Source organism: Lolium perenne, chromosome 2, assembly GCF_019359855.2.
Source record: "Lolium perenne isolate Kyuss_39 chromosome 2, Kyuss_2.0, whole genome shotgun sequence".
Lineage (NCBI taxonomy): Eukaryota > Viridiplantae > Streptophyta > Magnoliopsida > Poales > Poaceae > Lolium > Lolium perenne.
In genome coordinates this window covers 40,710,497-40,730,868 of record NC_067245.2, presented here as the reverse complement: position 1 = coordinate 40,730,868, position 20,372 = coordinate 40,710,497, and the positions used below count along the sequence as shown (strand labels likewise).

The 20,372-nt window shown below is 50.2% G+C and overlaps 2 protein-coding genes across 2 annotated transcripts; both read right to left on the bottom strand.

Annotated features, from left to right (window-relative positions):
- Positions 1–632: 632 nt before the first annotated feature.
- On the bottom strand, positions 633–2,037 carry LOC127331890 (probable carboxylesterase 18). Its single transcript, XM_051358119.2, has one exon. The coding sequence runs from the start codon at positions 1,888–1,890 to the stop codon at positions 820–822; it is 1,071 nt and encodes a 356-aa protein (XP_051214079.1). The 5' UTR covers positions 1,891–2,037; the 3' UTR covers positions 633–819.
- A 15,949-nt stretch (positions 2,038–17,986) lies between these two features.
- Positions 17,987–19,221, bottom strand: LOC127331891 (probable carboxylesterase 18). Its single transcript, XM_051358120.2, has one exon. The coding sequence runs from the start codon at positions 19,175–19,177 to the stop codon at positions 18,131–18,133; it is 1,047 nt and encodes a 348-aa protein (XP_051214080.1). The 5' UTR covers positions 19,178–19,221; the 3' UTR covers positions 17,987–18,130.
- Between the last annotated feature and the right edge of the window lie 1,151 nt (positions 19,222–20,372).

Sequence of the window (20,372 nt, the reverse complement as noted above, 5' to 3'; positions counted from 1 at the left end):
ATGTGGTCGGCGGCGGCGGGAAGCCTGCATAGCGTCCCTTGCTCACCGGCAAGAAAAGGCCGTCGGGGTCGTCCATGCTCACGACGGGGTACTCCGGCGGAACATGTGGGAGGTGCTCGTAGCCGGAGACGGAGTGGGCCCAGAGGTCGGCCGCGCGGAACTTGCCGTCATTCTGATATTCTCCCACTCCATGCTGCCGGGCGGCGCATTGTTCAGGGTCGACACGGTGAGGCTGAAGTCGGACAGGGCGGCGGCGGGCGACGCCCACGCTCCGTGACATTGACGACGCCCACGTTCCGTTGACGCCTCCTGATCGTGGTCGGGCTTCGCGCACAGCGTGTTCGTATCAGTAGGTGCGAGTATCATGGCCGGGGTGGGTTTCAGCGTATTCGCGTTTCACGATTTCTTTTTCCTGCCAAAAAGTAGGAACGGGGGCCGATGTTTGTGGAGCCGTTAGATGGACGCCACGCCTCACGGGAGCACAGATGGGCGCACCGCTTGGGCGCAGGCAAGCCGCGTCCGCGGAGGTTGGGAAGGAAGCGAGATCCCCTGGGGGATACAATCATTTTCCATAATCACATCTCTTGATTTAAACACGCAACGGCCGGCCAAACCGGTCACGGGCTCACAGCTCAGAACTCACAAGGCAGTATGGCACACCACACTAGTACATCATGATCAGATTAACAAATCAAATATAAACAGGTGAAAAAATTCAAATATTATCCCGTTTCCACATTTTCCATGCATGCACACACGTTCTACAGTTTGCAATGGCACCGACGATCACACCAACCATTGGTTTTCTCAGCTTCTTCCTCATGGCGTGGTGGATTTCGGCGCCGTCCGGTTGCTGTCCACGAAGGCCTTCATCTCCTGCAGGACCTTGCCGGCGTCGGGGAGCTCCGGGAAGCCGTAGAACCCGTGGAAGCCGTCAGGGTACTCCGCCACCTGGACCTTCTTCCCCTTCCGCCGCAGCACGTCGGCATACCGGCGCTGCCAGTCCTGCAGCGGGTCAAACCCGCCAACCACCACCATCGTGGGCGGGAAGGCCTCGGCCAGCTCGGCGTTCTCGTCGGTCACATGCGCCGCCGGGTGGTCGCGGGTGGCGCCCACGGGCAGGAACGCCTTCCACGAGAAGTCGGAGCGCTCGAAGTTCACCACCGGCGCCACGCCCTCCAGCCTGAGCTCCGACTCCGTCCTCTCCTCGCCGCCGAAGTAGGGCTGCACGGGGAAGATCCCGGCGAGGCGGACGGACTTGGCGGAGGGCTGGTGCTCGGCGGCCCAGCGGTTGGCGACGTGGTGGACGATGTTCCCGCCGGCGCTCTCCCCGGCGAGAAAGCAGCTGGATAGGTCTACGGGCACGTCGTCGCCGAGGCCAGGGACGGCGCCGGCGTCGTCGATGAAGCGGAGCGCGTCGACGCCGTCGTCGTACGCCGCGGGGTACCGGTGCTCCGGGGCGAGCCGGTAGTTGACGGACACGACCACGGCGCCGATCTGGCTGCAGAAGCGGCGGCACACGCCGTTGAAGGGCCCGATGGCCGGGGAGAAGAGCGCGAAGCCGCCGCCGTGGTAGTAGACGATGACGGGCAGCGGCGCCGCGGCGGCTACGGGGGCGAAGACGCGCGCCCAGATGCCGCGGGAGGCGTCGATGGTGAAGTCGTAGGAGCGCACGCCGGAGCTGTCCGGGCGCGGATTGGCGCGCGCGCTCAGGAGGCGGTCGATCACCGAGTAGAGGCAGCGGTTGACGGTGCCGTCGCGGCGCTCCACGGCGTCGATGGCGACCGTGAGCCCGCCCACCTGGAGCCGCACCCCCAGCGGCAGCGGCGGCGGCAACGTCAGAGCTTCGCCATTGCCTCCGGGAACTCCTTGATCCGCCGCGGCTTCCATATCAAGCTCCTTTCTTTAACTCTCTCTCCCTGTCGCTCCTCTGTTTCAGCGTGCTTATTAACTCTGGGCGACATGTGCTACCTATATACTGGAAACGGCATTGCTAGTCTGTAGTCTGCTGTTCCCAAATCGGCCTCGATCGATAGGTCAACGACGATAGCTGAGCACGGGACGCAAGAGCTCGTGATTCATGAAGAGGGACAACGACGCGTACGTTTGAACAGCTGTGCCGTTGTCGACGGCAATGACCACGAGGAGATTAAACTAATCACAATGCTATGGAGTGTGAATGTGATGTTAATAACTATACACGTATGTACCCGCAAAAAAAAAAAACAATAGACGTATGCAGAATCACACTAGTGGAAAACAGGCCTTTTGATCCGGGTGGTTAGGGCCTTTTGTCGCGGGCGGCCAGCCGCGACAAGCAAGGCGCGATAAAAGGGTGGCCTTTTATCCCGGGTCACTTACGACCCGCGACATAAGGTCCACCACGTGGCAGCAGCGAAGCGCGCAGGCACAAAGCCCTTTTGTCGCGGGCGGTATTACCACCCGCGACAAAAGGCCCTCTACGTGGCGCGCGCACAACGCTTCGCTTTAGGGTTTGAGGGTGCAAGACCTCCCCCGCCACCGACACTTTGTTATTTCATTTTTTTCGTCCGAAAATAAAAGTTGCATATATTTGTACGCTACTAGAAGTTGTACACATTCATTCATTATATATATATAGATCGATCAAACAAAGATTGGAAGCAGAAGTCGATTCCCCTTACACATATTCGTAGGTTCCCTACATATATACATGGAGCTCACGATCGACAAACGGTACTAACGACCGTCTATTTGGAGGTAGAACAACTATCTGGACTAAACAAGCCTTTGTTGTTTATTACTTCTCTAACCAAAAGTCCCGCCAGTTCCTCCGCGATTCCTAGTGCGTGTTCCTTTGGTTGGAGTCTGTCCCGCATGAAGTCGACCTATATACGAAAATGAGATGAGTATGACTATATCAGTCTTGATAACGAAATATTGATGATAATAAATAAAGTTGTGAATGTTATTGCTTACGTCGAATTTATTTCTGTTCGCTTCTCGAGTGGTTAACATGCGAATGGACTCGCAAACGTAGTATCCACATAGATTCGTCCCTTGTGGCTGCTGGGGGCACGGTACAGGATTAAATGTTAGCTTCTTTGCAAAGGTAATCTCCTTATGAACATTCTTCAAAGCTTGCCAAGCCCTGCCATGCAAAAGAATGATTGAATGAGTGGATAATTAATTGATATCTCACGAAAGATAAAGCGCGGCGATGAAGGAAATTACACTTGGAGCAACTTGCAAGTCCTGGAACCCGTCCAGGCCTCTACTCGATGGGTCTTTTACTTCAACTATTCCCTTATCAAGGTTGAATGTCTAGTAGAATCCAAAGTGGAAGCTGCACATGTTATGCATATACGTCAGAATTACACTTAACATCGAGTAAGAAAAATTGAATGTGCATATATAAAAGATCATTAAGACTCTCACTCGTAGTTGTAAGGAAACAATATTGAATCACAGAAATATTGCTGCCCCAAAAACCTTAGTAGGTTTCCCCCCGTTTCTTCGCGTTTATGCTTCACCGTTTCAACATGTATTTTATCTGGGTCAACAAACCCAACATTGATAATATTATTACTTTTGCACTCACCGATCTTCATCTGCAAAAGAGAACCCATAAGATATAATGAGTATATATATGCAATGAAAACGAACATGAACTGAATGAAAATGAACTTATATGTAGTTAACAACTTACAAGCAATAGCAACTCATGAGAGATTTGTCGAGGGCTTCTAGATTGAATAACTGCGAGTTCATTCATCTCAATATGGATCTCCTCCTTTCGGTAGTAATATTCCCATGGTATACTCGCCACGATGTACATTTTTTCTCCTTGCATGCATCAAGGTACCACCGATGCAAATTCCGCATATGTGTTGGTAGTTTATGCAGCTGCTCTCGCTGACCAAGTCGGCCCCGTAGACAAATTTAGGAGCTATATCAAGCAAGTGGGTAGTGCAGCATCTGCTGCAAGTAGCAATTCCTCCACGGAAACTTTACAGGCAGCCGCTAGGCTAGCAGCTTCTTCCATATCGAAACCACCATGTTCCCTGGTATACCTTGGGAACATTAAACACTTTGAGTGGTGGGATCGATTGTTTGGGCTGAGCACCGAGGAGGGGAACTTCCTTTCTCTTTTTGCCTTTTGTCGTTTGCTTGGCCTTGAGGGGTGCACTTGTTGAACTTGACCTTTTCTCATCTCGCACTTCTAGCCGATGATTTGCTCGTGCCAGCAATGTCCTTCTCCTTAGCCTTTTCATCCTTCTTTTGGTCAATTACCTTCGCAAGAGTGCGTGTATAGTCATCCTTCTTCTCGTGTAACTCATACTGCGATGGTGTGTTCAGAAAACTAGTAGCATATTCTATTTGCTTCTCTCGTGTATGGCTCTGCGCCTGGAGGTTTTGGCTTATGGAAATGATCAGAGTTGTGTGTCGCAACAGCGGCCGCAATGTCCTCGACAGTAAGATCCCAAGGACGGGGGGGAGGAACCTTTGGTACTTTTGGGAGGGGCGACCTCTTGGGGACAGGACTCTTGAAACGCTTCCGGCTGGATGCATTCCGAGTCTTTGTGGGCGGAGGCGGCGGCGCTGGAGAGGGAGATGGACTACCGATGTCGTGGTCGACGTCGTACCCACGGGGTGATGGTGGCGACATGTGATCAGTAGGAGGAGGTGATGGTGGCCTGCGATCACCTGGAGGAGGTGATGGTGACCTGCCGGGACGACCGGTACTAGGTGCTACCCAGCTCGGCAGCCTCGATGTTCTTCTTTTCCCAGAGAATGATTTCTCCCAAGACCTCTCTCGAGTGTAAGCCCCCATCACCTCCAGGGATATGGAGCTCCAATGTCTCCCACTGCGGGACAACCGAATCCACCCCGACACGAGCATAGCCACTGGAATCGGATTGCCATGCCATGTTGCCGGCTCACCTTCGAGGTCCAAATGCCGGTAAGACATAGCCGACCGCCACCTTAACAGAAACCTTCCTGAACACCTCATGGAGATCACAAGGTGTTGTCTCCTTGATTCCATCCAAGGGGTCGCCAGACCGGCATCTATCATCATCCGTGTAGGAGGGGCCTCCGAGACGGCCACGCTGCTGACTCGACGCTGAGATATTTCCGCGGTATTCTCCGGCGGGCGCTGTCCTTTTAGTTCATTTATCTCCCGCTCGCTGCTGAAGCTCCCGCTGCTGCTGGTCAAGTCGGCGTTGGAACTCGGCCATCCGGTCATTCTGCACCTCCACTGGCGTTGTTTAGCTCTCGCTCGGCTTCTATAAGTCTCCGCGTCGGCCGGAAACCCAAGCGACCACGGAACACTAGGGCCGAAGCCTCTTGTTCGTCCTCCCTTCTCGGGATTACCGAGGACAAGCGTCGCAAGTCTTTCTCTCTATCGGGAGCAAACTTTAGTTTTCCCGCCTTTATATCTGTCGTCACTTCAATCCATTTTTGCCTGGGTACCCTAACCCTGGTGTCACTTTCAACAATGTTCCCTGTCTTCATGTCATACTCACAGCCATGCGCGAGGAACCAATTTCGAGCCCTTATGTCCCATCCTTCTCGCGTGGGTTCGGAGTGATCCCGTTCAGCTCCATCTCAGCCTCTTGTGCATCCCACTTAGGCATGGCTCTTCCGTAGCCCCTCGCCCCGTATGATGGTGATATTTCTTCTCGCTTGCATTCTTCTTGTTTTTCGCTGGTGTTCACAGCCTCCTCTCGATTCTTTGTACCTCACAAATTCTTCCCGCTATGCTCCTGCTTCGCTAGGTAGTTCTCGAATACCTGGAGGCTTCTTGTCTTTCTTATAATTTTTCCATAACCGGTTCTTATACGCCCGGAAAAGTTCGCCCATCTTCTTAAGAGCCCATTGCTTGACTAGGTCGCGCTGCTTAGCATTCTCTGAGTCCGATCCCAATTCTGGCAGAGTGGAATGTGCCATGAGGTCTCTGAAAAGTGTGTCCTTGTACCTATCGGCAACCTGATTTTCGGACACATTCTTCGTCTTGTTCCATTCTCGACGAGTGATCGGGACACGATCTCTAACCACAACTCCGCACTGATTTTTGAACTTCACTCCGACATTCTCGGGTGCCACCGGTTGGCCTTCCGGTGATATAACTTCAATTGTGAAGTGGTCTTTCTTGGTCAACTTCTTTGCCGGGCCTCGTTTCTCTATCTTATCTTCGGAGGCCTAAGAGAATACATATAGAATTGCATTAATGCCTCTATACTAATGCCTCAATACATATGTACATATAGAATTCCATTAATACCTCGTCACCGGAGCCGTCGTCGGCTTCTCCGTCACCGGAGCCGTCGGCTTCTCCGTCACCGGAGCCGTCGGCTTCTCCATGACCGAGCCGTCGGGTTCTCCATGACCGGAGCCGTCGGCTTCTCCATCACCGGAGCCGGCTCGGTCGGCTTCTGTACCATCGCGGATCATGTCCTCGAATATGTCTTCCTGTTCCAAGTCCCGTTCGAATTGATCCATTGTTTCTGCAAAAGAATTAAATCGATAAGTAAATGTTCAAACACAAACCAAACCCTAACCCTAATCAAACACAAACCAAACCCTAACCCTAATCGGCGACACGTGTTTGCGAGAGGGAGAGGGGTGTCGGCGACGCGTGTTTGCGAGAGGGAGAGGGTCTCGGCGGCGCGTGTTTGCGAGAGGGAGAGGGGTGCGCTTGTTTGCGAGATGGAGAGTGCGCGTGTTTGCGAGAGGGAGAGGGGTGTCGGCGCGTGTTTGCGAGCGGGAGAGGGCGCGTGTTTGCGAGAGGGGGAGGGTGTCGGCGACGGGTTTTTGCGAGGGGGGAGGGAGTCGACGTCAGTTGTTTGCGAGAGGGGTCTCGGCGGGTGTTTGCGAGAGGGGTGTGTTTGCGAGAGGGGTGTGTCGGCGGGTGTTTGCGAGAGGGGTGTGTCGTGCCGATCCGAATTTGAACTAACTAATCAAATTTAAACTACAAATTTGAACTAACTAATTACATTTAACAAAAATAAACTAACTAATTACAACAAAATACTTACAAAATTTAAACTACAAATTTGAACTAACTAATTACAACAAAAATAAACTAACTAATTACAACAAAATACTTACAAAAATGAACTAACTAATTACATACTAAAATGTCTATATACAAAAATGAACTAACTAATTACATACTAATTATCTAACTAATAACTAATTACTAAAATGTCTATATACAAAAATGAACTAACTAATTACATACTAATTATCTAACTAATAACTAATTACTAAAATGTCTATATACAAAAATAAACTAACTAATAACTAATTACAAAAATGAACTAACTAATTATACAAATTATCTAACTAAGAAAAAAATTAAAAAAAGAGGGCCGGCCGGGCGCTCACACGGCGCTACAAGCACATGGCCGGCGGCTTGTACCTGCGGAGGCGCGGCGGCGCGGCGGCGGGGCCGGCACGGGCATTGTGGCGGCGGCGGCGGCGCGCGGCACGGCGGCAATCGACGGCGCTGGCGGCACGCGGCGGCAATCGACGGCGGCAGAGGGCGCGGGCGGCAGAGGGCACGCGCGGCAGAGGGAGCTCGAGGAGGCCTACGGCGGCGACGGCGCGGCAGAGGAGATCGACGGCGGCGACGGCAGCGACGGTCGACGGCGGCACGGCAAAATCCGGCAGCCTCGGCGGCGTGAATTTCGCTAAGTGTTGGCCTCCGTGTGTCGCGGGTGGGGGCTCCGCCCGCGGGGTTAGGTATTTATACCTAACCCCTTTTGTCGCGGGTGGTGGCACGACCCGTGATAAAGGCCCCTTTATCACGGGTCGTGCCACCACCCGCGACAAAGGGGGTCTTATCGCGGGCCGTGGCTCGACCCGCGACAAAAGGGGGTGGGAGGAGGCGGCCGATCCGCGTGAAGCGCATCCAACGGCTCCAGGCCGTTGGATTCAAACGGCCCTGGAGCCGTTGGATGCGCTTCACGCGGATCAGGCCTGCAACAGTTTTTGTGTTTCTGTTTTTTTCTGTTTTTTGTTTTTCTGTTTTTTTTTAATAAAAACTATTATTTCAATAACTTTTAAATGGTAACTCAAAAAGAAAAGTTTTATATATGAAAATTGATCAGAAAAATCCAATGAACATGAATATGATATCCATATAACTATTTGCATCTCGCATCATATCCACTCGTGTCGCGTCCCCGTGCCACGTGTCGCCACCTCTTCCACGTGCCTCGCCCCGCCGACGCCGGCGTGCGACGTGTAGCCACCGCTGCCACGTGCCTCACCCCGCCGACGCCGGCGTGCGACGTGTAGCCACCGCTAACACGTGCCATGCCCCGCGTGCGCTATATAGAGCGACGAGTGCGGGCGCAACCACACGTCGCCACCGCCTCCGCTCATTCATCTCCGGGATGCCTCCATGTCGTCGAGGGGCGTCCGGTTTCCGTGGCGTTCGAGTGCATCCGAGCGGTAGGTTCACCGCCGAGATACGCGCCGGTGGCTTCCGCCTCACCCTCGGCACGTACAACACGCCGGAGGAGGCGGCGCGCGCTTACGACGCGGCGGCGTGGCGCTTTCGGCGGCCAGGGCACGACATCAACTTTCCGGATGTTGAATCGCTAGAGGAGGCGGAGTTCCTCGCGCCACCGCCGTGCCTCGTCACCGACGAGGACCGTCGCCGGCATCGCCAGTGCAGCGCAGATCGCCATCGCCGAGCGCGACGAGCGATTGATGCGCCGGTGGAGGGCGCGGTCCCCGACGCGTTCTTTGCTAACCTTAGGGCACAACGCAGGTCCAACAGGCGCAACCGTCGGGCCGTCGCCGCCTTCGAGCTCGAGAACTCGAATACAACTTGGACCGAAACGACCCTCGGTGGGATGACCTTTGGACGGAGACAACCTCCGACGACGAGTAGAGACTAGACTAGTAATTTATCTATTTTATTGTAATTTCAATAAAGTCGTTGTCGGTTCTATTAGTTTAAATTTAGTTTATAAAGTCGTTGTCGGTTGTTTTTGTTCAATAAAGTGGTTGACACGAAATTTATTACGATTGAACTGAAATTAAAGTACAGAGCTCAACTGAAAAATAAGATACATGGCTAGATTCGAATGTTGGAGCCATTCAATCATAGTCGTGCCTAGTCCTATACACGTCGCCACTGTAGTCATCAAAGTCGCCGACGTCATCGTCGCTAGCATCGGGGTCGCGGTTGTCGAACCTCGGCGGATGACCACGCGTGGGCTGGGATTGAGGGTAGCGCAGGCGGGGGCCACGATAGGCCAGGACGCTCTGGAGAGTCCGGCCGCGCCACCACATCCGACGGCCGGCCTCGTTGAAGTTCGAAGGAGGCGGGCCGTCCTCCTCGTACCTGGCAACCGCCCTCTCACGCCGATTGATGAAGAAGCTGTCCCAAGTCGGGCTGTAGTCGGGATGCCACTGGGGATTCCTCCGCCTGCTCGTGCGTGAGCTCGAAATAGTAGTGGTTCGTGATGGCCATCTCGCGTGGCACACCTACAGGGATAGGAGGGACCGGTACGCCTCCGACGCTCAGCAACCAGCCGGTCGGGACGCGGTAGCCGGGCGGGCAGGGGTAGTTCGAGGCGCAAAGCGCCTCCGCCTCCCGGGGTGTTAGACATACGATGGAAGCCATGGGAGAGAGTGATGAGGTTTGCAGATATGAGAGTCCAAGCCTACATATATATAGTGGAAAATGGCGGGAATGCGGGAAGAAAATAGGCGGGAACGAAGTGGCGCGCGAAACTTTCATCCCGGGTGGAGGCTCAAACCGCGACAAAAGACCGGGGAGGCTTATCTAGGAGGGCCTTTTGTCACGGTTGGTGGCTGCAACCGCGACTAAAGATGTCGGCAGGATAATAAGGATGTGTCGGTAACCTTTTGTCACGGTTGGTGGCTGCAACCGCGACTAAAGCTGTCGGCAGGATAAGGATGTGTCGGTAACCTTTTGTCACGGTTGGTGGCTGCAACCGCGACTAAAGGTGTCGGCAGGATAAGGACAGTTTAATCTTCATTATTACATAAATGTAGAGATTGTCTTGGGAACTATATATGAAGAATACATTATTACATCGCCATCTAGTGTTGTGATCTTCTACGCCGTAGCCATGGAGAATCTTCATCATTTAGCAAGATGCTTGGGTCAATTTTCACCGTGAAGGGCGGAATTTCTTTAAACTTATTATAATCTTCTGACATGTCTGTCTTGTCATCCACTCCCACGATGTTTCTTTTCCCCGAAAGAACTATGTGGCGCTTTGGCTCCTCGATTGATGTATTCTTTTGTTGATTTCTTTTTCTTGATTTGCTAGACATGTCCTTCACGTAGAAAACTTGAGCCACCTCGCTGGCTAGGACAAAAGGCTCGTCCAGGTACGCAAGATTGTTGGGATCCACTGTTATCATACCGTACTTATCGTCAATATGTATAGCGCTGAGCTTCACCCATTTGCACCGAAACAAAGGGACCTTAAAAGTGGGACCATAGTCAAGTTCCCATATCTCCTCTATGTATCCATAATATGTGGTGGTCTGCCCATTCTCGTCTGTTGCATCGAAGCGGACACCGCTGTTTTGGTTGGTGCTCTTCTTATCTTGGTCGATCGTGTAAAATGTATTCCCATTTATCTCGTACCCTTGGAATGTACATATGTTTGAAGATGGTAACCTGGCCAACAAGTACAGCTGCTCCACCGCAGATGGGTCATTAATGAGATGTCTTTGCAACCAACTGCCGAAGGTATTCATGTGTTGACGTGTAATCAAGGACTCGGGCTGGCCCGGGTTTATTTCTCGTAAAACATTCTTATGTTTCTCGATGTACGGAGCCACCAAGCTGGAATTGTATAGAACTGTGTAGTGCGCTTGATTGAAAGAAATCTTGTCCCTCCACACCGTTGCTTTCCTTCCTAGTGTGCCTTTTCCGGTCAGCCTCCCCTCATACCGAGATTCAGGAACACCAATCGGCTTAAGGTCAGAAGAAAGTCAACACAAAACTCAATGACCTCCTCAGTTCTGTAGCCCTTTGAGATACTTGCTTCCGGCCTAGCTCGGTTATGAACATATTTCTTTAAGTCTCCCATGAACCTCTGGAAGGGGTACATATTGTGTAGAAATACAGACCGAGAATTCTAATCTCTTCAACTAGGTGAACGAGGAGGTGCGTCATAATATTGAAGAAGGATGGTGGGAACAACAACTCGAAGCCGACAAGACATTGGACCACATCTTCCGTAATCGACAAAGTTTCTGGATCCATTACCTTCGAGAAATTGCGTTCAGAATGCACATATCTTCACAATGGCTAGTCGAACATTTTCTGGTAGAAGTCCCCTCAATGCAATCGGAAGCAATTGTGTCATAAGCACGTGACAGTCATGGGACTTCAGGTTCTGGAATTTTTTCTCCTTCATATTTACTATCCCCTTTATATTCGACGAGAAACCAGACGGAACCTTGATACTGAATAGGGCTTCAAAAAAGATCTCCTTCTCTTGTTTGGTAAGAGCATAGGCGGCAGGCCCTACAAACTGCCCTGGATGATTGCCGTTTCGTCCTTTATGAAGTTCCTGGTCCTCCCGTGCTTCGTTGTATCTTTTGTCTTTCCCTACACGCCCGTAAAACCTAGAATATTCACACAAAGATTCTTGGTCAGGTGCATCACGTCGATTGCAGAGCGGACTTCCAGGACTTTCCAATATTCTAGCTCCCGGAAAATAGATTTCTTCTTCCACATGGGCGCGTGTCCGTCATCGTCTTTCGGAACAGGTCGACCGCTCTGGACCCTTTCCAAAGATAACATTTAAATCCTTGACCATGTCAAATATATCAGCACCACTACGGGGACAGGCTTCGGACGGCGGTCTGCCTCGCCATCGAAATGCTTGCCTTTTTTCCTTAAGGGATGCTTGCGCGGAAGGAAACGACGATTGAACGGGTACACAACTTTTTTTGCTTTTTCCCAAATATTTACTTTCAGTCTCATCTAAACAGTGTGTGCATGCATTGTATCCTTTGTTTCGTCTGTCCGAAATGTTACTGAGAGCAGGCCAATCATTGATGGTTACGAATAGCAACGCTCGTAGGTCAAATTCTTGCTCCGTGTGCTCATCCCACACACGTACACCTGGTTTGGCCCACAACTCCAAAAGTTCATCGACTAATGGCCTTAGGTACACATCAATGTCGTTGCCGGTTGCTTTGGGCCTTGGATAAGCACTGCATCATAATGAACTTCCGCTTCATGCACAACCAAGGAGGAAGGTTGTAGATACATAGAGTCACGGGCCAGTGTCGTGGACTGCAGCTCTGCTCCCAAAAGGATTCATGCCATCCGTACTTAGACCAAAGTATAAGTTCCTTGCCTCACCTGCAAAATCCGGAAACTCTCTCCCGATGTTTCTCCACTGCCGACCATCAGCGGGGTGCCTCAACATCGCGTCTTTCTTACGTTCTTCCATGTGCCATCGCAACAACTTGGCATGCTCTTTGTTTCTGAACAAACGTTTCAACCGTGGTATTATTGGAGCATACCACATCACCTTCGCAGAACCCTCTTCCTGGGTGGCTCGCCCTCAACATCACCAGGGTCATCTTTTCTGATCTTATACCGCAATGCACCACATATCGGGCATTTATTCAAATTCTCGTACTTCTCACCGCGGTAGAGGATACAATCATTAATGCATGCATGTATCTTCGCACATCTAATCCTAGAGGGCAGACAAGCTTCTTTGCTTCATATGTCTTGACGGGCAATTCATTATTTCTTGGAAACAGCTTCTTTAATATTATCATCAATTTCTCAAATCCCGAGTCAGTCACCGACCTCTCGCCTTCCATTTCAGCAATTCCAATATGCTACCCAGCTTTCTATGCCCATCTTCACAACCTGGGTACAACAATTTGTGGTGGTCCTCTAACATCTTGTCGAACCGCAACCTCTCCTTATCCGTGTCACGCTCTCTTCTTGCATCGAAATGGCCCGACGAAGATCATCATCAACAGGATCATCTCGATGCCTGTTCTTCACCTCCTTCTTCTTCATTGTCGTCCATTGCGGTATCAAAGCATTCAGAGAACATAGATCGATAATACTTCTCATCATTATCTTCTTCCTCATCGCCGTCTTCCATCATAACCCCTTCTTCTCCGTGCTTGGTCCAAACATTATAACTGGACATGAACCCAAACCGAAGCAGGTGGCTCTTAATATCTCTTGAGCAAGAGTAATCCTTCTCGTTCTTACATTTTAGACATGGACAGCACATAAAACCTTGCTTCGACTTGTTGGCCTCGGCCACAAGCAAGAAAGAATTCACGCCCTCTCTGAAAGCGGAGCACATCGGTTACCGTACATCCATGGATGACTCATCTGCATCATAAGCACAATTATATATGTATCGGATGCAATCACCTTGCTAAAATTAGTATTGTACGGACTATGCATATATATATAGTCAAGAAAATAGTTGCTAACCTTTTTGGATCAAAAAGAGGAGAAATCTTATCAAATAAACCAAGTGGCATCCCTCTCACAAGCATTCCATCAAACACCTCTTGTGCACATGTAGAAAAAATGAGCTAGCATACACCTCCACCTTCACCACCAAGGAAAAAATGAGGTGGGGGGGTGGCTGGCTGCTTCTATATATAGGGCGGGGACATTTTGTCGCGGGCCGTATTACGACCCGCGACAAAAGGGGTGGCCACGTCGCTCCTACCCCTTTTGTCGCGGGTCGTAATACGGCCCGCGACAAAAGGCCGCGACAAAAGCCTCCGCGCGCTCCACATGGTTTCGGGGCGACGTGGCCAGGCCATTTGTCGCGGGTGCAGGCGCGCCCGCGACAAAAGGCTCCCACGGAAGCCCTGTTTTCCACTAGTGTCAGTTGGGTTGGTCCCTATTTATCTGAGAAAAATTTAATCAACTTAGTTCACCAGTCACTACCGATCGATCCAGCCAACTATTTCTTAACATAGGATACTGCTGAGGATCCTCCGGGGGTTAGAATCGTTCCAGCCTCCTGCTTCCCTGAGCGCTACGTGTCCACTTTCAACCAAAAATTATGATATTGCTTCGTCGCAGCAAAAAATACCTCGCTTGAAGCAAAAGATGGTTCGTTTAAAAATAGAAGGAGAGTTGCTGGAGACTCATTTAGACTTTGCTTCGTCGCAGCAAAAAAACCTCCCGCTTTTGCTTCATTGAAGCAAAAAACGGTTCGACTAAAAACAGAAGAAGAAGAGTTGTTGGAGACTCATTTAGACTTTGCTTCGTCGCAGCAAAAAAGCCTCCTGCTTTTGCTTCCTTGAAGCAAAAAAAGCTTCGACTAAAACAGAAGGTGAGTTCCCGAAGACTCGCCGGAGCACCATACTTCGCCGGAGACTCGTCGGAGACCTTCTAGCAAAAATTCGTCCTATTGTAGCTGAACTAACCTCGCCGGAGACCTCGCAGGAGATCTTGTAGCAACAATTTTATACTAAAGTAGCAATATTGTAGACCATATGTAGCAAAAGTTTTACACTATTGTAGCATAGTCATCTACTCCTCGTCGGCACACCGCCGACATCATCCGAACTCCATCTGGTAGCACTGTGAATTTCTTACAGCACCGCCACTAAATGTTGGTAGCGCTGCCGCTGATAGTTTGCAGCACTGATGGTAGCACCGTTATGCCACTTGACAGCGTCATTGTCGTGCCATGGCAGCACCGCCATGCTACCTTGGCAGCAAACACTGTCGTGTGGTGGCAGCACCTGCCTTGCAAGCCCTTGTAGCATTGCTGCCATATCTTTGCAGCAACGTCGCTCATCATCCATAGCAACGCCAACATACCTTTGCAGCATCGTCGGCCGCTTGCAGGCCAGCATTATTGTAGTAGTAGACGTCCACTCTGCCGGAAAGCTATGGCCGAAGCAGGATGAAGGAGAGACGAGACAGTGGCGCTGGCTTCAGGTCGAAGAGCGCCTCCACCGTGGCCACCATCTCCGGGTGACACGGGCGACGTTATGATAACCCACAAGTATAGGGGATCGCAACAGTCTTCGAGGGAAGTAAAACCCAAATTTATTGATTCGACACAAGGGGAGGTAAAGAATACTTATAAGCCTTAACAACTGAGTTGTCAATTCAGCTGCACCTGGAAAAGCACTAGTAACAGGGGTGATGTGAAAGCAGCAGTAATATGAGAGCAGTAGTAACAGTAACACAACAGCAGTAGCAGTAATATGAGAGCAATGGCACCAGAAAATAATTGATACTACTTCCAATGTCATGTAGAACGAGTATATGATGATGAAAGATGGACCGGGGTTTCCAGCTATCTACACTAGTGGTAACTCTCCAATAGCAAGTGTTGGGTGAATAAATTACAGTTGGGCAAGTGTTAGTACACTGGAATTGTTGCAATGGAAGACAGCGAACGATGTGACTGACTCTGGATTTGGAAAGTTGCTGAAAATAATGAAGAAGCAACTTCCAAGTGGTAACGAATTGCCCGCCAGTGCATACGAAGCGAATAAGGTTGGCTTCCCTCTAGTATTAGACGTACAGAAGATACATGCATGCATTATGAATGCATCCTCTATCGTGGTGAGTACGAGAATTTGGATGCATGCCCGGTATACACGCATTGTGGTATAAGATCAGACAAGATGACCTGGTGATGTTGACGGCGAGCACCCCAGGAAGAGGGTTCCTGCCAAGGTGATGTGGTATGCTTCTATGATACCACGGTTGAAAGTTTGTTCATAAATAAAGAGCATGCCAGGTTGTTGCGATGGTACAAAGAAGATCATTAGAAAGACATGATGTTGAGACACCCCGGTGATGGGTCGTAGTGGAGAAAAATCGAGAGAGAGTTCCCGGACTTTACAGATGACGCAGAGAACATAAGGTTTGGTCTAAGTATAGATGGCATGAATCCTTTTGAAGAGAAGAGCTGCAGTCATAGCACCTAGCCTGTAACTCTATGTATCTATAACCTTTCTCCTTGGTTGTGCATGAAGCGGAAGTTCATTACGATGTCAGTGCTCATCCAAGGCCCGAAACAACCTAGCAACGACATTGATGTGTACCTAAAGCCATTAGTTGAAGAACTTCTGCAGTTGTGGGTCGTAAAAGGTGTACGTGTGTGGGATGAGCACAAATAGGAGGAATTTGACCTACGAGCGTTGTTGTTCGTAACCATCAATGATTGGGCTGCTCTTAGTAACATTCTAGGATAGTCAAACAAGGGATACAATGCATGCATCCACTGTTTAGATGAGACTGAAGGTATATATTTGGATAAATGTAAGAAGGTTGTGTACCTGGAGCATCGTCGATTTCTTCTGAAGAATCATGTTGTAGCAAAGAAAGGCAAACATTTCAAAGGTGATGCAGATCACCGGAAGAAGCCTATCCACCGTACGGGTAAAGATGTATTTGGTATGGTCAAGGATCTAGAAGTAATATTTGAAAACGTTCCTAGCGAACAATCTGTTCCAAATGACGCTGTTGGACACGCACCCATGTAAAATAAGAAATTTATATTTTGGAAGCTACCCTATTGGAAAGTCCTAGAGGTCCACTCTTCAATCGACGTGATGCACGTGACGAAAAATCTTTTGCGAGAACCTACTAGACTTCCTAGGCGTGTATCGGAAAACAAAAAATACACTGGAAGTACGACAGGACCAGCAACGTATGCAATGACGAGACAACATGCATCCAGAGAACATGACGGATAAACAACGTCATTACTCCAGCTACGCTTTTACAAAAGCTGAGAAGGAAATATTTTTTGAATACATGAGCAGTATCAAGGACCCGTATAGCTTCTCGTCGAATATAAAGAGAATAATAAATTTTGCAGAAAAAATTTCAGAATTTAAAGTCTCATGATTGCCACGTCATTATGACGCAATTGCTTCCGGTTGCATTGAGGGGACTTCTACTGGAAAATGTTCGAGTACCCATTGTGAAACTAGGTGCATCCTCAATGCAATTTCTCAGAAGGTAATTGATCCAGAAATTCTACCAAGGTTGCAGAATGATGTGGTCCATTGTCTTGTTAGTTTTGAGCTGGTGTTCTCACCATTCTTATTCAATATTATGACACATCTCCTGGTTCACCTAGTTGAAGATATTGCCATTCTCTGTCCTGTATTTCAACACAATATATTTCTCTTTGAGAGATTCATGGGAGTCTTAAAAAAATATATTTATAACTCTGTTAGGCCAAAAGAAAGTATTTCCTAAGGCTATGGAACAGAGGAGGTCATCGAGATCTGTGTTAACTTTATTCTTGAACTTAAGCCGATTGGTGTCCTGAACCGTGGCATGAAGCGAGACCGAGTGAAAAAGTTACGCTAGAAAAGAAAGCAATAATAAGTATAAACGGTCATTCTTTCACTCAAACACATTACACAGTTCTATAAAAATCCACCTTGGTGGCTCCATATATCAATGTACACAAAAATATTATCTGCTCCTCACAACGAACTTTTCCAACAGAGACACCTCCCGTTTATAATTTTATCTTCATAAGAATGTATTTTTAACATTAAAATATGACATCTACATCTACAAAGCTACAACAAGTTTCTGAAAGGGAGGAAGTACATCTTATATTAGTGAACCAATGAAGTATAACTTTGAGGTGCCGCCATGTATTCACAGGACAGCCTTCGATCTTGTGTCCTTGTTCATCTTGCAGACAGAAGACATCAAGATGTCAATTTTGGAACTTCTACAACACTATGAAATAATTTAGCAGACGCGGGTACTTGCAGAGACTTCACATAATGTAGTATTTCCTTCTGGCTATTTTATGTTGCTTATAATTTTTCGTGTAAGTTAAATTATGCAAACTTTAACTAAGAGTATAGATAATAATACAAAAATCTACTATGCCGAATACATATAATATGAAAATATACTTCATGATAATTCTAAAAATATTATTCTTTTATTATATATTTTTATTAATATAAATGATAACGTTTTAAGAAGTTTAACTTTGACCAAAACTTATATGCAATATATTTTGGACATGAGGGAGCAGAATTGTATCGACCAAACAATATACATTAACAGAAAGAGGTACGAGAACATAATGCCTCTGATTCACGACGAGTGGTCATAATCATCATCTCGGGTTCTCTAGGCGATCGGCTCCGGCCCGATGCTCCCCACGAACGCCTTGATCTCGGCGACGAGCTTGCCGGTGTCCGGCAGCACCGGGAAGAAGTAGAAGGCATGCACGGCGTCCGGGAACTCCACCACCCGCACCTCCTTCCCCTTCCGGCGCAGCATGGCGGCATACTGCCGCCCGTAGTCCTGCAGAGGGTCGAGCCCACCGACCACAACCATCGCCGGAGGGAACGCCTCCGGCAGCTCAAGCTCCGGGCCGGCCTCGCCCGTCACGTGCGCGGCCGGATGGTTCCGGTCGGCGCCCTCCGGCAGGAACGCCTTCCACCAGAAGTCGGACCGGCGAAGGTTCACGATCGGCGCCACGCCCTCGAGAGCTAGCTCCGACTCAGTCCTGTCCTCGCCGCCGAAGTAGGCGGCAAGGAGCAGGATCCCGGCGAGGCGGATGGGTGGCGTCGTGGCAGCCGCCGTCCAGCGCTGCGCGACGTGGTGCGCGATGTTGGCGCCCGCGCTGTCGCCGGCGAGGAAGCAGCGGGTGAGGTCGGCGCGGACGGGTATCTCGGCGGGGAGGCCGGTAGTGGCGAGGTATCGGAGGGCGGCCTCGCCGTCGTCGTATGCGGCGGGGAAGCGGTGCTCGGGCGCGAGGCGGTAGCTCACGGACACGACGACGGCGCCGGTCTCGCGGCAGATGGTGCGGCAGAGCGCGTCGTAGGGGCGCGTGGCCGCGGAGAAGTACGTGAAGCCGCCGCCGTGGAAGTAAACGATCACAGGCCGCGGCGAGGGCTCTGTCTCGGTAGCAGAGAAGTAGGCGCGGGCTCGCACGCCGGTGGAAGCGTCGACTGTGACATCGACGGAGCGGACGCCGAGCGCGTCCGGGCGCGCGGGGTTGGCGGGCGCCTGGCGGTCCACGAGCAGCGAGAAGAGGAAGCGGTTGATGGTGCCGTCCCGGCGCTGCGTGGCGTCGACGCCGGCCTCGAGCGCGCGGAGCTGCAGCCGCACCGTCCAGGGCATCGCCCGCGCGCGCGCCCGGAGGGCCTCACGGGCGACGTCGCCGGCCATTTTCCTTCTTGCTCTGGGTAGCTGCGCTTCTGCGTGTACTAGTAGGCTAGCTAGTACAGTAGCTGGTATCTCGTTATCTCTTGCCGATTTTTTCTGCCGATGTGTGCGTCTGCGTCACTGCACCGATCAACGATGTCTGTTTCACTACACAGCGACCCGGCGGCCGAAGATAGCCATGCACCAGCAGCATGTGCGGCGCGGAGCAATCGCGAAGGCGTGATGTGCCCATCGAAGACGATGCCAGGCAGGAGATGGATCACGAGCCGTTTTGGTGTTCTCCTTCGCTCACACAAACTTGCTTGTCATTCTGCCAAGATAGCATGCATCATTCATTGGTGAGGCTGCCATCACCAAGGATGGTCCCGTGGAGACGACGCAGCCGCCATTCGCACAGCTTGCAAGCGAGGACGACGGGTAACAGAATGGTTCGAGATATTTGTGGACATTTTCGTTGCCAACAACATGTCCATCGTGAGCAATACCGTGCTGCAGGATTGAGAGCAAGGTCGTAACAAGTGTCCATCTTATAAGATGTTGACATTCCGACTTTTGGGTACGTATGTGAATATATGGATGATCTTCCTGATCTTGATAAGAATAAAGTTGGCTTGGTTCATACTTAAGACATCTTTTGGTACCACAACTTATAAGGGATGTGCAGTTTAGTACTATAACTTGCAAAACGAGCACCATTAGTACCACAACTCGGAGCAAATAGGTCCACAACCAACGAGCCGACATGTGGCAAACTACATTTTGCAAAAACAAATATATCACCTTGGCGATGCCTTATAGATGGGTCCCACCTGTCAGTAGTAGAAGAAACTACTGAAATTACAACTGCCCAGCTTTGTGGTATACCCGCATTGACCACTGTTACCCATAGAACTTTGTGGTATTTTATGGCTTATAACACAATTATGTACACTCCAACCTTGACACCGTGCTCAGTTGGGGCTCCTCGCTCCTTTACCAAATTACGAGAGAGATTATACCAAGTTTAAGACATTGATGGAGGAGGAGCTCATCGGTGTGGTTACTTATGGCTCCCACGTAGGCGAGGATGATGCCCACGCTGGCCAATCAATCCTGCCACTGTTTGCACATGTCGACCGCCGTCTTTTGTTTTCCACCACGGTCCATAGCCACACAAGTAGTTGTCCATTACCAACCGGGACTAAGAGCATCTCCAGTC